General features: G+C 40.7%; 1 protein-coding gene across 5 annotated transcripts in view; it reads left to right on the forward strand.

The window, feature by feature from the left end:
- The window catches only part of MED14 (mediator complex subunit 14), a 37,912-nt gene extending 23,130 nt beyond the window's left edge, over positions 1-14,782 (forward strand). The window contains exons 15-31 of one of the 5 annotated variants that reach the window (XM_028727363.2): positions 633-767; positions 1,725-1,801; positions 2,429-2,592; positions 2,704-2,850; positions 2,962-3,053; positions 3,439-3,591; positions 3,998-4,267; positions 5,134-5,271; positions 5,994-6,102; positions 6,315-6,446; positions 7,267-7,449; positions 8,028-8,263; positions 9,422-9,601; positions 10,037-10,144; positions 10,246-10,371; positions 11,788-11,977; positions 14,199-14,782. In XM_028727363.2, coding sequence (XP_028583196.2) covers positions 633-767; positions 1,725-1,801; positions 2,429-2,592; positions 2,704-2,850; positions 2,962-3,053; positions 3,439-3,591; positions 3,998-4,267; positions 5,134-5,271; positions 5,994-6,102; positions 6,315-6,446; positions 7,267-7,449; positions 8,028-8,263; positions 9,422-9,601; positions 10,037-10,144; positions 10,246-10,371; positions 11,788-11,977; positions 14,199-14,272 — 2,514 coding nt within the window. In that variant the 3' untranslated portion in view covers positions 14,273-14,782. The remainder of the gene's footprint in view (positions 1-632; positions 768-1,724; positions 1,802-2,428; positions 2,593-2,703; positions 2,851-2,961; positions 3,054-3,438; positions 3,592-3,997; positions 4,268-5,133; positions 5,272-5,993; positions 6,103-6,314; positions 6,447-7,266; positions 7,450-8,027; positions 8,264-9,421; positions 9,602-10,036; positions 10,145-10,245; positions 10,372-11,787; positions 11,978-14,198) is intronic. The other 4 variants (XM_028727365.2, XM_028727366.2, XM_028727367.2 and 1 more) reach the window with 4 other exon arrangements.
- The last annotated feature ends 777 nt before the right edge of the window (positions 14,783-15,559 follow it).

Below are 15,559 nucleotides of genomic sequence, written 5' to 3' on the forward strand. Positions count from 1 at the left end.
AAACTGTGCAAGATTTCATGGGAATAAAACTATAGTTTTGAAGCAAAAATGTTTATAGAAGCATGTATATGTCTCAGCAAGCCCTGTCTGCAGAAAAGTAGTTGTGGGCCCCTATGATAGAGGGCAGGGCTAACCAGCTGACATGGCCATGGTGTTGTGTGAAGTATTTTCACACCATCTTAAATTCAAGCTGGTCTGCAAAGTACAAACGTTCCTTTGCCTGCAGAGTTTCAAACTGTGCAGGCAAAGGAAGCATTTCTCTTTCTGCTTTATTTGCCCACATGATTTGAAGTCTGACTGCTTGACAAAGAAAGCAGAGTTTTCAGCCATTGGCAATCTGCGTTTGGCAGGGATGGGTTCCCATTGGGAATTCCTGAGTGGAACCCATCCTATTGAGGCTTGCATTTGGAGCCAGAAATTTAAAAGACACCGAACACAAGCCCCTCTTGCCAAGCGCAATGGAAGGCTCCAGATAGTTCCTCTGCAGCTGCCCCACATTGTCAGAGGCATGCCTGCTGTTGCTTTACATGAAAAAGACAAATTCAGTGCTGTGACCCGTATGCCTATAATTAGAACTTTGAACCCAGCTTTTAACTGCACCTGGCTAAAAGAGGTTTCCTGCTATTCTCTAGTTGTCTGGTGATCCGTGTCCTACTGAACCCAAGAAACCAAAGCGGTCTGGAGAAATGTGTGCCTTCAATAAAGTTCTAGCTCACATTGTAGCAATGTGCGATACAAATATGCCATTTATAGGACTTCGTATGGAGGTAAGTAACATAATTTCCGTTGTGCAAGAGACGGTCGTGTTGACAAGTCTTTTTAAACAGGGACTTTTCTTTGTATGGGAAAGAGCCTAGACCTCAGCTTCAATAGCAGGGAGGAACAATTAGACTGTAAAGCCATTGGAGATGAAAGAGACTCTTGCTTTGACATTCCTGTTCAGCTATGCTAACTGCTGACTTGGGCACAAAACTCAGGGTTTGCCAGAATGTGAATAATTTAGTCATAGACCAGAAAGCATTGTGCTCAGCTTGGTAAAACATTTTGCTAACTACCATAAAGATCCATTGGTGTGTTGGGTTTAATCGGTTTTAGGGATGACTTGCGTGGCGAACCTTGGGACTTGCAAATAAATTATTTGTGTGATAATTTGGGGAAACTGTTATGTAGAAGAAGTTGGATGTTTTATGTCAATGGTGAGGAACCTGTGGCGGTTCAGATGGTGCTGGCTTACAACGTCCATTGTTACTATTGACCATGCTGGCTAAGACTGGAGGGCCATGGGTTCCCCAACACTGCATTAAACTGGAAAGGAGGAGGTGTAGCCATTGTTGGGAGTGCAGTTTCTAATAATCTAAAGGGTGAAGGGTTTGGAAAGTAGATTGAAGCAGAGTTCTCAGCAATAATCTGCAATGAGGTGGGAGATACTGATACCTTGCCAGGTACAAGGAAGTTCAACTTTCTCCATTCTCTTAAACCCTTGTAAAGGGCTTCTCAGCCTGCCATTGCCTCTGGTGCCATCTGAATCACTACCTGTGTGATATATAGCTCATACTGTAGATGCTAAGGATCAGGTAGGCCATTTAATACCCTGTATTAGGACTGAAAATGTTGTAAGTTTCACTTGGCTGAATGGGCCAGTTGTGGTGGCAGGGGGGATGCTCTTTAGCCTGGACTTTTCTCTTGCTATGAAAATATAAAAAATGTGATTTGTTTTGTTTCAGCTATCCAATATGGAGATCCCACATCAAGGAGTCCAGGTTGAAGGAGATGGCTTCAGTCATGCTATTCGTTTATTAAAGTAAAGAGATTATGCCACACTTTCATTAATGTGTACAATATTCCATGAGTGATGGAAGGGGAGGAAAGTATTTAATATACAACATGTTGTAGAATTAAAACTCATCTTGTATTATATTATACATTTATTCATTTATAAAACGGAAAGTTTTACAACAATAGCTGTAGAGTAAAAAAAACCACCCACCCATCTTCAGACACTTTTTTAATGCATACATAGTGCAGAAAAGTGAACAGCAGCTTGACACTAATTTTGGCACAATAATTTTACTTCCTGCCGCCCCTTACTTATCCTTAATTTTTCTTAGCTTTATTTTATGTAGCAGCATCCTGGAGAAGTATCAAAACCAAACAACAAAATTTCACTACTTCCTCATTGCTATGAATTATGTGAATTTTCTTTTTTCTCCTTTTTTTTATTGATTAAAAATTGCATAAATTGCTGAAAGATGATACCTCAGTATGCTGTTACTATTTTACACTTTTCTAGTAACTTCAGAGTTTCCTTGCAGGGACACATTTTATTGTACAAATTATATCCTCCAGAAAACATTGAGCAGCTTACGTTGAATTGTTTAGCTGTGAGACTAAAATAAGTACATGGTCTTACCTTTATCCTTTTCAACAGAATTCCTCCATGTAAGGGTACAAGTGAAGAAACCCAGAAGGCTCTAGACCGTTCTCTTCTCGATTGCACTTTTCGACTGCAAGGTAGAAATAACCGCACATGGGTTGCTGAACTGGTGTTTGCAAATTGCCCACTTAGTAATAGCACTTCCTCCAGGGAGCAAGGTTAGTGTTCCAACTTACACTTGTTCTGTCTTGCACCTCCCTACTTTCTGCTTATGTTTTCTGTGTGCCAATGTGATCTGACTATATTGGGCCATTTCTTTCACTTTGTAGGACCTACCCGTCATGTTTACCTGACATATGAAAGCCAATTATCTGAACCAGTTGGTGGACGAAAAGTAGTTGAGATGTTCCTCAATGACTGGAATAGCATTGCTCGCTTATATGAATGTGTGTTGGAATATTTCAGATCCTTACCAGGTACATAAATACATTCTTCTTTGTTCTTATGTTGCTCTATGAGGTCTACCGAAACAATTCATATATCTATTTTTGTATCTTTCCCCTTCCACTTTCTTTCACCTTATGAAGAAATACCCAGCCATCTAAAAGTTTTCTCGGAGGTCCGAATCTACAATTATCGGAAGCTAATTCTTTGTTATGGAACTACTAAAGGAAGTTCAGTAAGTAATTTTTTTGGAGAAGGGATAAACCAGGATTTAGTTTCACTTTGCCTGATTTCTAGCTTGTCTTTATGTACCAACCAGGAATTGTTGTTTAAAATAAATGCTAGTCATTTTCTACATAAGCCAACTTCTGACCATGGATAATGAAGCTGGCTTGTTTTAACAAACTAGTTTACTCTTAAAGTACGATTTCTGGTTCACAGGGAAGAAGAAGATAGGAATAAGTGAAAATGAAAGTGAATTTGTGTCTGTTACTCTTCCTAGCTGTGCTAAACCATAGTTTAGTGATTACATGCACACCCTCCTGCTGAGTTATGAAACAGTTGCTTGCTTAGATGTTGCTGGATTATTTTCCATTAAAGCTCTTACTTGTTTTTTATAGATCAGCATTCAGTGGAACTCTGCACACCAGAAATTCCACATATCATTAGGAACAGTTGGACCAAACTCAGGTTGCAGTAACTGTCATAATACAATCCTGCATCAGCTCCAAGAGATGTTCAATAAATCACCAAATGTAGTCCAACTTTTACAGGTAACTAACCCTTCTCCTCAACCTGCCCTTGGAAGAGAAACGTTTGATTCAAAATGCAAAAAGCACCAAAGGACAAATTCTGTTCCCAGTTCTCAGGAGTATCATTTAGCACAATAGGCCAATAATAACTTGTGTGTAGGGCTGCAGAGGAGAATAAGCTCATTCATTACATATTTAACCTGCTGTTAAGAGTTTGCTTTTGATTAAGAGAGAGAGAGAGAGAGAGAGAGAGAGAGAGAGAGAGTGGAAAGGTTGATATGAACATTTAATACACAATAAATAAGCCAGCAGGTTCTTACCCCTGGTAAAAACAACTTTAAAGCTGCATTTATGTTGATTGTTTCTAAAGGCTAAGTATATTTAGTTGGCTATTGTGAAACTAAACAAGTTTTGTTTTTACTTGCAGGTTTTGTATGATACTCAGGCTCCATTAAATGCTATCAATAAGCTCCCAACTGTGCCAATGCTGGGACTGACGCAACGCACCAACACTGCCTACCAATGTTTTTCAATTCTGCCTCAGTCACCCACACACATCAGGCTGGCCTTTCGGAACATGTACTGCATTGACATTTACTGTCAAAGCCGTGGGGTGGTGGCAATTCGCGATGGAGCATACAGCCTTTTTGACAACAGTAAAATTGTGGAAGGCTTTTACCCTGCACCAGGACTAAAGGTCTTTTTATCTTTATTTTACAGTGTAATTAAATAAGGCTGGGTTCCCATTAATATTTCAGAAAGTTTTGCTTAAGAGGAAATGCCCTTTGTAAGGGGCTGGCAACTGCAGCTCCTCCAAATAAATTTTATTTTTAGGACTCTAGGTTGTCCATTGCTAAGGGGATTAAATAGCTTGCTCTGCACTTTTTAAGGATATAATGACAGTGTTGGGTATGGGATTTGGACAGTAACATCCTTCAGATCACTTTTGGGTGTTTTCACAACTGCTACTCAATACTTTTTGGCTACTGAAAGCCAAATTCAGGTAGCAAGATGGAATAGACTCCTGCCTGACATCTTGGAGAGCTGCTGCCATTCAGAGTGCTCACTGCTGGGCTGAATGGACCATTCTGTGACTTAATATGTCATATCCATCATTTTATGGCATTTTAAAAAACTTGAGTCTTCTATGAGTTGTGTTTTTTCAAGTGTAGTACAGCTGATCTTATCGAAGTAACTTTCAGCTTCTGTCCTGGATGCCATTTTTTAATGGTACAGAAAAATCTTTAAAAGGAGTACTTTTAGAAGACATCTGAAGGCAGCCCTGAATCGGGAAGTTTTTAATGTTTGATGTTTTACTATGTTTTATATATGCTGTAAGCTGCCCAGAATGGCTGGGGAAACCCAGCCAGATGGACAGGGTATAAATAATACAATTATTTGTGATTTATGATCCCTTTCATGGAACAGAATTCAGCTACAGACACTGACTAGCTGAAATAGTTATAAAATCCTTGAATATTGCTGTTAAGATTGATCTAGATGTCTGGTAGATACAATAGGAAGACATGTTGACTCATAAATCTGAATACTCTATATCCACAGACATTCCTGAACATGTTTGTTGACAGCAATCAGGATGCACGAAGACGATCTGTCAATGAAGATGATAATCCACCATCTCCTATTGGAGGGGACATGATGGATTCATTGATATCACAGCTTCAGCCGCAGCCGCAGGTTGTATGTATGCCGTATAAGGCTCCCAGTATAAGGCTAAGCCCCTATGATTATGGTGATCATTTTTGACAAATGTGTATGTCCAAAGAGATAACAACAGCAAGTGAGGTCATATCCTCCTTATTGTACTTGCCTAGCAATATTTATAGCTCTTCCTGGCCAACAGTAAGTGAAAACTAATACATAATAACATATTTTAAAATGTAGTGGTGATTTATGAAGGCCGGGGGGGCGGGGCGGAATGAGGATGGCAACTGACCTCTCCCCAGGCCTTAGAGGTTGCTAGAGCATATTCATGGAATGCCAGAGGTTCTACGTATTCTGTCAGAAACCCCAGTGAACCACTGTCAGTCAGTGTAGACAGGTACTGAACTGGATGGAGTAACGTTCTGAATTTGTGTAAGATACGTGCCTAACACATCAACATGTGTAAGTTAGAGTGGATGTTGATGTCCATTGCGTAAGCTGCTGGCTAGAAGCAGTAAAGTACAGACCACATAATAGACTTGGAGATATAATACAAAGGAAAAACGGCTCTTGGAATCAATGGCTTATGTTGGTAGTTTGTGGAAAGGTAGTGTAAAGAAGTGAAATGCTACTCTAGAAATTCAGCTTTAATGAAGTCCAATGCCTGAGGACAAAACTTCTAAGCATTAGATATTTAAGCATGTAGAATTGTTGGGATCTATATTTTACTATATCTAATCAAGGCCTTATTTCAACAGTCTTCAAAACAGACAGGAGCACCAGGGGCTTACCCATTGACATCACCCCCTACATCTTATCACAGTACAGTTACCCCATCACCTTCCATGATGCACACGCAGTCCCCAGGTAAGACGGCTGCCTTTTATGCACCGCCAGTAGCAGTTCATGGCATTTAGTGTTCCTAAGGTGTTTCATAAATGAATTGTGATGCGACCTGTGTTTTTATAAATGACTGTACCTTCAAATAACCTTGACAACTTGCTAAAAAGAGAGTTCTCTTTAAACTTGGAGAGGAATAGTTGGGCAGTACGTAACGTGGTTCTGAATGTCCCATTTAGGAACGCTGCATCCTGCAAACTCTCCAAGCGGCGCATTAAGAGCACCGTCACCAGCATCATTTGGTCCAACTCCTTCTCCTTCATCTCTTGGAATCACAATGGGACAAAATACGAACTATGCTAGCCCACATGGTAAGCCCATGACTTGAGAGCCAGTGTGGTCTAGTGGTTAAGAGTGGTAGTCTCGTAATCTGGGGAACCGGGTTCGCATCTCTGCTCCTCCACATGCAGCTGCTGGGTGACCTTGGGCCAGTCACACTTCTTTGAAGTCTCTCAGCCCCACTCACCTCACAGAGTGTTTGTTGTGGGGGAGGAAGAGAAAGGAGAATGTTAGCCGCTTTGAGACTCCTGAAGGGGAGTGAAAGGCGGGGTATCAAATCCAAACTCCTCCTCCTCTTCTTCTTCTTCTTCTTCTTCTTCTTCTTCTTCTTCTTCTTCTTCTTCTTCTTCTTGTACAGCTAGATACTGATAGAAAACTGACACTTCAGATACCGTAAAACAAACAACCCCTTTTCCTGACTCTGGGAAAGCGCACTGCTCCATTCCCTGTTGGGATGCAGGCTCTGAAATGACAGCAACTGTTTCTTCACACACCTGAACTGTTGCTCCTACTTAAATCAGGAGCCGCTGCTGCTGACAAATCACCAACTTTATCAGCCCCAACATAGCAGGGAGGAAAAATTGGAGCAAATGGTTTCTAAAATCTCTTGAGTCAACAGACATTGTCCTGCAGCCTTCTGTGGTAAGCAGAGCAAGCAAGCCCCCAATCAATGAATAGACTGAGCAATAAAGCATTCATTTTTTAAGATCCACCACTTAAACAATGTATGTAATCAAGGCATGTTTGATGTGTTAGGCTTCAGATAGGCAGGGTCTAGGAAGGCTAAGGATCCCGGTGTACAGATAGTACACCCAGAGAAAGCTGCCTACAATTTTCTTGCATTTTCCGTAGGTCCTATAGATCCTACTTCACCGTACACAATGATGTCTCCAAGCCAGCGTCCAGGGAATTGGCCAGGCTCGCCCCAGGTCTCTGGTCCCTCTCCAGGAGCACGCATGCCTGGAATGTCACCAGCGAACCCTTCTTTACATTCTCCAGTACCAGATGCTTCCCATTCCCCAAGAGCGGGAACAAGTAAGTAATATCAACAAGAGGTTGCAAAGCCAATAGAGGGGATGTTCAAACTTAGTATTTCACTACAAAATGCTGTTGACGTGGTTATGGCAACCCAGTTAGACAAAGGCAGGCAGGCAGGCAGGGATAGCTTAATTGGTAGAGCATGAGACACTTAATCTCAGGGTTGTAGGTTTGAGCAAAAAAATTCTGCATTGCAGGGGGTTGGACTAGATTACCCTCATGGTTCCTTCCAACTGTACAGTTCTGTGATTCTATGACTGAGTTATTTGTTAATACAAAATAAAGTACATTAATCAAACATTATTGTGATTTGAAGCTAAGGTGGCTGTGCAATCATCTTAACTCTGGAATAGTGGTCTGAGTAGTTAACCCTCTCTGTTTGCATGAGGGAAATAGAGGGAATTGGACACAGCCATTAACTGTTTCTTAGTCTTTGGAATTGTTGGGGCGCTGAGTTTGGGAAGGTGTCATTATGCCAAGACTTACTGGGAACTGCCTAGCATTTTAAATGTATGTAAATAGCCATGCATCCCTAGACAGGAAGAGTGAGGTGTGCTTTTTCTTATTTCTACTAGGTTCCCAAGTAATGCCAACAAATATGCCGCCACCTCGTAAACTACCTCATCGCTCTTGGGCTGCATCCATACCCACAATTCTCACTCACAGTGCCTTGAACATTCTTCTTCTGCCCTCTCCCACCCCTGGGCTTATGCCGGGGCTGGCCGGAAGCTATCTCTGCTCTCCACTTGAACGTTTCCTTGGATCAGTTATCATGAGAAGACATCTCCAAAGGATTATCCAGCAGGAGCCGGTATGTAAGGAATCAAAATGCTTAGTTCCTTACACAATCACTTTAAATTTAGACTTCTCCTAGCTTCTGTGCCATAAGAGAAGGAAGTAAATTTCTGTTGTGCAGCCACAAGGCCTTGTGCTAATGGAACTGCTATGTTGGGTTCTGCCCATTGAAATTAATGAACTTGCACGAGTCACGGCCATTACTTTTAGGAGCTCTACTATGACTTCGTTGGATACAGCCTAATAAGTGTTAACCATTCTGCATTTTAAGAGGCGTGAAATGGGACGTGATTTGTGATGTTTTAACCACATTGAGTTGGTATACTGTATCGCTGAAGTCGAGGACAGTGGTTTTTGTTTTTTCTGCCCATAGGGAATATTTTCTACAAGTCTGCCAAAGAACTCTTACATGTTGACTGTGGAGTCCTGAGCAGAAAATTCTAGGGTTCACACTCAGTTTGTGTAAGTGGTGGTGGGGCTAGTTCCGCCCCCCCCCCCCGCAAACTAAGACTGCATCCTTGAATCATTTGGAATGGTGCTCAAGTGGGCTTTCAGACAGCTTTTCCGCCATTACCAGTTTCCTCAGAAGTTAGCTCCTGGATTCCTAGCAATGCAAGTGGAAAACTGCTTATTTAGCACTTCTATTTGGAAAAACATGGTCCAAACTTTGGCTAAGCTGTAAACTCTATTATTTGCGTAGGACCATCCAGTATTTGCTAGGATTAGTGAAACAGGAATTTGTATTGACAAATCTCAGGGCTTGTAGGGGAAAGTCAGAGGGAAGAGTTGAATAATAACAATATAAGGACTGGTTGTTGTTGTTTTTTAAAAAGCAAAAGCAGCACTTTCCTCTTAGCAGATAAGGTGGGGGGGGGGTTCATAAGACAATGTACCCTGCTGAGTCAATAGAGAGCATCTTGTTTATAGATGCTCTCATTTTGCCAAGCCTGCATGGTAATGGTCAGGAATAATGGGAGTTGTAGTACAGCAACAACTGGGAACCCAAGATTGGGGAAGGCAGGTGGAGATGTACCTGACAAGCTACATGCAGCCAACCTTAAAATGCTTAGAACTTGGGTTTGGGAAAGTTTTGCTCCTGCTGCTTAGAGTATAATGAGGTGTGGGCAGCAGCTTATTTCTTGCATTCTAATCAACTGTCTTGGCTTTTAAACAGCTACAGCTTATGAACTCCAATGAACCAGGTGTAATAATGTTCAAGACAGATGCCCTGAAATGTAGAGTTGCCCTCAACCCTAAAACTAACCAGACTTTGCAGCTAAAAGTAGCACCTGAAACTGCAGGGCAGTGGAAACAAGAAGAACTGCAGGTTTTGGAGAAATTCTTTGAAACCAGAGTATGTACCCCATCTTACTTTATTTGTAATTTGATGTTTGATAAGATGTTTGAAAACCACATTCATAAAATAAGTTCATAATACATCACACATATGTGATTCATGTCCAGTGAGCTTATCATGCAGAACATACTCATGCCTGTTCAGCACCTCCCTAAAAGCTGCCTGGCTGACATTGATGTTCCATGTGATTTTTCTCCTTTGTATGTTCCTGGTCTGATGCTTGTGTTGATCATGAACTGGGCCACTTCATATTCTTACGGTTTTCACCTAACTTTCCAGTATTTATTGTAGAGCATTCCAATATGTGAGATTGCCATAATGGGAATTTCACATCCTTGTGCTGTTATTTATTTGTGATATGGATTAAGAGCAGGATTGAAGAATCATTGAGCTGCCTAAAGAAATTCTAATAACACATTGCATTCACTGTAGGTTGCAGGACCACCCTTCAAATCCAATACTCTAATAGCCTTTACAAAGCTGTTAGGGGCACCTCCACACATTCTCCGGGACTGTGTACACATTATGAAACTAGAGCTGGTAAGTTGGTTTTAACGTCTTCGCAACATTCTGTATTATTTCTCATAACCCAGACTGGATTGTTCATCTGTCTTTTTCTGTGGCATGTTTTATTGAAACAGTTTCCCGATCAGGCCAGCCAGCTGAAATGGAATGTACAGTTTTGTTTGACAATTCCTCCAAGTGCTCCACCAATTGCTCCTCCAGGAACACCGGCCGTTGTGCTGAAATCCAAAATGTTGTTCTTTGTAAGTAGAGCAACTAAGTCAGTTCCATATTTGGTGCAGCCTTTGACAGTGTCCAGTTGTAAGGAGTAGTTTAAATATGACTTCCGTCAGCCATTGTGTAAGTAGCAAATGAGATACCTAATTACAGAATATATTATCCTATTTTCATCCCCTTGAAGTCTAGGAACTGAATTGTTCTGATAATACATGAAAGTGAGGAGCAGATGGGGCTCATCAACCTAGGAATGTAGCCCATGAAGGGGAAGGAAAACTCTATTCCTAAACCTCTGCTGCCTTGTGGGATATCCTCAGAAGGACAGGCTAAGGAGTAACCCTACACAAATCCGGAGTGGAGTCCATAGGACGGTTGGATGACATCTTGTATGCCTTCCTTCTGGCAACTCCTGCAGCCAAGCTGGTTCCAAACATACTGCTCTGCTTCCCTTTGGACCACATCAGTATGCCAAGAGGAGGGATCTTGTCGTCTGGGCGGCCCAGGACCTACACACACACACACACACTGTCCAGGCTTGTGCTCCAGGGTACTACTAACACAGTGGTTTGACTTCACCCCTGGAGGCGCACTCCATTATCTCTCGAGACAGATGGATGTCAACAACAATATATGAACAATATATGAAACCAAAATATAACATTTCAACATGTTCCATTGCTTCAGTTGGGGTCAAGGATGACTAACTTAAATGCTGAAGTTGCTGCTTCTGCTATAAGAGGCCATGACTAACACATGACTCTTTGCAATTAGTCCCATAGTCAATTTCTTTACAAATAGGGCACTATATTTGATTTGTGCTAGTATTTTTTTTCACATATGCCATGTAAAAGGCACCTACTTTTTTCATAATACGTAGCTTTGAAAGTTTGCATGTGTGGAAATGGTTATGTAGACCCATTTTGATAAGCAGTTTATGTAATTGCCAGTGTGTTTAAAGTGAACACTTAGGATTTTAAAAACCCAGTTGACATTGAAATAGGATGAATGGTGAAGATAATCTTACTTTTTGGAATATCACCATTCCAAAATTCTTTAAAGAAAAATTGGACAGTACATAGTGCTCATTTCTAAATCTCCCAGTTTCCCTTTTGTACTACAAAGCAATTTGGATTGTAAAAAATTGTGTTCATATATTACTCCTGAATGCCCAGTAGGGAAATTAGGGCATTTCAAGCTGCACTAGGACTTTTGGTGCACTTTGGTTTAGTTGTCAGTTTGAAACGGTTCTGATTTAAGTTTGGATAACTAATTTGCGTCGGTCGTATATTGGCTTTCATTTTTCCTCTTGAGCTAAGGAATGCATTCAAACTGGCACAGTAATAAAGACCATGCCTTAACTCATGTGATGTTGCCATATCTGCATCAAAGGTATATTGCAAGATTGCTGTGATTACTTTTTGCATATTCTATTCTGTTCACAGCTTCAGCTAACACAGAAGACTACAGTTTCACAGGAAGCCATGAGCATAATAGTCCCCATCATTTATGATATGGCTTCAGGTACGACACAACAGGCAGACATCCCCAGACAGCAGAACTCTTCAGTTGCTGCTCCCTTGATGGTTAGCAATATTCTAAAGAGGTTTGCAGAACTGAATTCGCCACGACCAGGTACTGTACATGTCCAGTAGGTCAAAACTTCTGCATGCTTGAATGGACAGAGTCCAACCTTTTAAAGTTTTTAAATTTCACTTTACCACCAGTGTTGCTTTGCCTTTTTTTTTTTTGGTTTCCTGAAAACTGACCTCATAAGACCTGGCTTCGGATTACTGCATGTTAGTGATAAATTGTTGAATATATACCTCTCTGTGGTGCCAGAAGGGTTGTATTATTGACACAACATGGACTTTATGACACTGACCAAGAAAGTGTAATGCACTTAATGACTTGGCTCATACTACTGTAGTCACAGCGACACGATTTTAACTTTTGTCATGTGAGCACTGTGTATATATTTCTGTGAAAACTAGTGCTTGTTAAGTCATCTTGCACTGTAGGAATGTCTTCCCATTTCTTGTAATTTTACTGTTACAAGGTTTTACTACCTGTCTTGTTCTCAATTGTACTCCTCTGAGGAAAGCCTGGGGTCCAGGAAGATGGAACTACTTATAAATTATTCCATAAAGTATCACCTTACAGCTCTGGCTTATACTTTCTGTATCTCATGACTAACATCTTGCCTTGACTGTATCTTCTCTCTTATTTATGCTGCCTGCTTTGTTTCTGTGAGAAACTTTTGTATTCAGTTTCACTTTTCCTTTAATAAAAGTGTTAGAAACTTTTGAAAAGTGATTTTTTTAACAGTTTTATTCTTGGGTATGATATTTTTACCCAAGACACTAACTTCTTCAATGGAAGATTTTATCCCCTCAAAGGATATCTTTGTTGCTTACTGGTTCTTGGTTTAACAATAAAAAATCATTATATTAGTTTAGGGTTGTTTTTTAAAAAAAGTGCCAGCATATTCTTAGTGTAGTGTTATAGCATAGACATGAACACTGATTCTGAGACTGCACTGTGTGGATACGCATACCATTTGACTACATTGAAGCAGCTTATAGGATTGATGTGGTATGTGTGTCTGCCTCTTCAAATGCTTGCCTTTACTTTTGGCAACACTCCATCCTGAACCCCTGATCGTCACTGAGGTAACTGCGATGTTGGGAGGGGTTAGCCCTGTGTTTCTACCTGGGCAGTAAGGTTCAAGGTGAGTTATTCAACATCCATGCTGCGTGTCACTAGCAGTTGGAATATCGTGCATGCCACCCATAATTCATGCATGCTCCAAAGAGCAACTTTCAGCTACCTTGGCACCGACTATTTTGGGAGGGAAATGCAGGTATAGCTTCTATACATAACTAAACAAGCGTCATCTTTGCCAATGAGGCATTTTGTCATCAGGCTTTACTACACAGGGCCATGGGGCTTTATTGAAAGGGAGGGGGGAGTTGTTGGAATTGACATTTGCAGTTTTGTTCCATTACTCTAAAATATAATGGCATACAAATAATAAAATGTATGCCATCTAAACTGAAGTTTAGAGAAGACTTCATGGCTACTTTTCACTGCTTTGTCATTCTGAAATTGTAAGTGGAAGCACAATGCACATGTAAGTAACCTATTGTCTATTAGAGCATTCCTGTAAAATCAAATCCTCATCAAGATTCCTAATCCTTAGAAGTGTCCACAGCAGCACCAACATACCAGCTCCAACACCAGCAGTATAGCTTAGCTTGCTGTGATTGTGTTTGCCTATCAGGAGATACTGGCTGAGCTGATACTTTTGAACTGGACAATTATCTTTGTCTCTGAGTCTTTATTGACAAGGAAGTTTGGTTATCAGTCAGCTTTGCATCCCTCCTTTCCTCCAAGGAGCTGAGGGTAGCACATGTTGGGGGGTGTTGTATGAACTCTGCTGGGCTGAGAAATAGGCACTCACCCAATGCCATATGAGGCAGGGTCTCCTTGGCCCAAGACCAACATTCTGCACCACTCTTGGGTTTTTTGCTGCATGGAGAGCGTGCCTTTGCTGCATTTGGAGACTCCTAACGGTCCAGTTGTGGTTGAGTGGGCAAACTGCACCTTATCAACATGTTGATTTGTATTTTCCACCCAAGCTGGCTACACTATTTCCAATAGGTTAGAATAAAGCAAACTTGCTTAACATTGAAGTTATTTGATTACGGTTGCACCTGGTTGTACCTATTTACAAAAGTTTGAGTTGTGGCGTGCCTTGTGACAAAAAATGAAATGCATTTGATTAAGTTTATCACTTGCCATAACCCAGCTTGTTTTTTCTCCAGCTAACTTGTGTTTCTTTCCCTTGTTCTAGGTGAATGTACAATCTTTGCAGCTGTTCGTGATTTAATGGCTAACCTTACACTGCCCCCTGGTGGGCGTCCATAGGCTATTTTTAAGCAAAGGGTAAAAATGAGATGAAGAGGCAAAAACATTTCTCTGAAATAAGCCTTCACTTATATAAAATGGAAGAGACATTTTCACGTGTCACATTTTAAAAAGAGCTAATACAATGGATTGGCCCACTTTCAGGGATGCACTTTCATCAGACTTTTTGTACAGCACTCTGTATGATGTTTTACGGAGACATTTCAAAGTCGTAATAGATTTATGTATCCGCTTGCCAGTAAATAGAGTTAATATTCTGTTTTATACTACAAAGATTATGAAAATGCCAAAATTTGTTTATTTAAATGTTTTTTCTTATGTCTTGGTGTAATAGTCTTTTTTTAAAGGCAGGTCTGTCATTTTTTGAATACTGTAAAACTGTGACAAACTTTATATTGAAACTGTATTTTAATATGACTGCTTTGAATCCTTACATTTAAATCTGGGCTTGTTGTAAACATGTCCCCCCAAAAGCAATATTTAATAAACTAGATTTAAAAAAAATGTTTGTGTGTTTGCTTTAGAAATGTTTCATTTTTATATGTGAAAAAATACTGCCAGATTGCTTGCTTATGGGGCTGTTTTTGGGTAGTTCGTCACTGCCTTAAAAGCTCAACATACTCAGTGCACCAAATTTAGAAGTAGGAAATTGACAGTTCCTTCTCAAGTACAGTAGTTTAATATCTCTTAAAGTTGGATTGAGCAAGCAGTAAGTGGTATGATTTTGCAGATCTTCATACCTGATTTAAGGCAAGTTCCTGAAGCACCCTGAAACAAGTTCAGTAGGCCTTTTGAGAGCAAGGGTGGCATTCTGTGCTGCACAGCAATTGACTTTGAAACTCAGGGATGCAGCAGAAGCAGTTTTTAATGGAGGGACTTACTTTCATGCATATGGAGAGGGAAAATGGGAAAGACCCAGTAAGTGTACCCAACTAAAGCAGTAGCTAAGGTTGTTCTCTGAATTCTCACTATTCTTCACATTGAAAGTGTTGCATGGAAGCAGCTTGAAACAGCCTCTGGGGAAAATCTCCCACTTGGCAGTTGTACCTTGTAGAGTAGCTTGCCACATGGAATAGCAACATTACATAGTCTTCCCCTGTTCACCAGCAGCAGACACAGAGACGTCTGGTGCTAGCTAGCATGGTGATTCCACATGACAATCCCAAATGGTAAGTTAATGCATGTTAAAAGATTCCCATGTGGTGCAGCTAGTAAGTGGGGGAAATTTGACAGCTTCCATATCAGTAGATATAGATGATCTAGGACACAAAACACTAGAACATTGAA

The sequence above is a fragment of the Podarcis muralis genome, chromosome 4 (assembly GCF_964188315.1).
Source record: "Podarcis muralis chromosome 4, rPodMur119.hap1.1, whole genome shotgun sequence".
In the NCBI taxonomy this organism is placed as follows: domain Eukaryota; kingdom Metazoa; phylum Chordata; class Lepidosauria; order Squamata; family Lacertidae; genus Podarcis; species Podarcis muralis.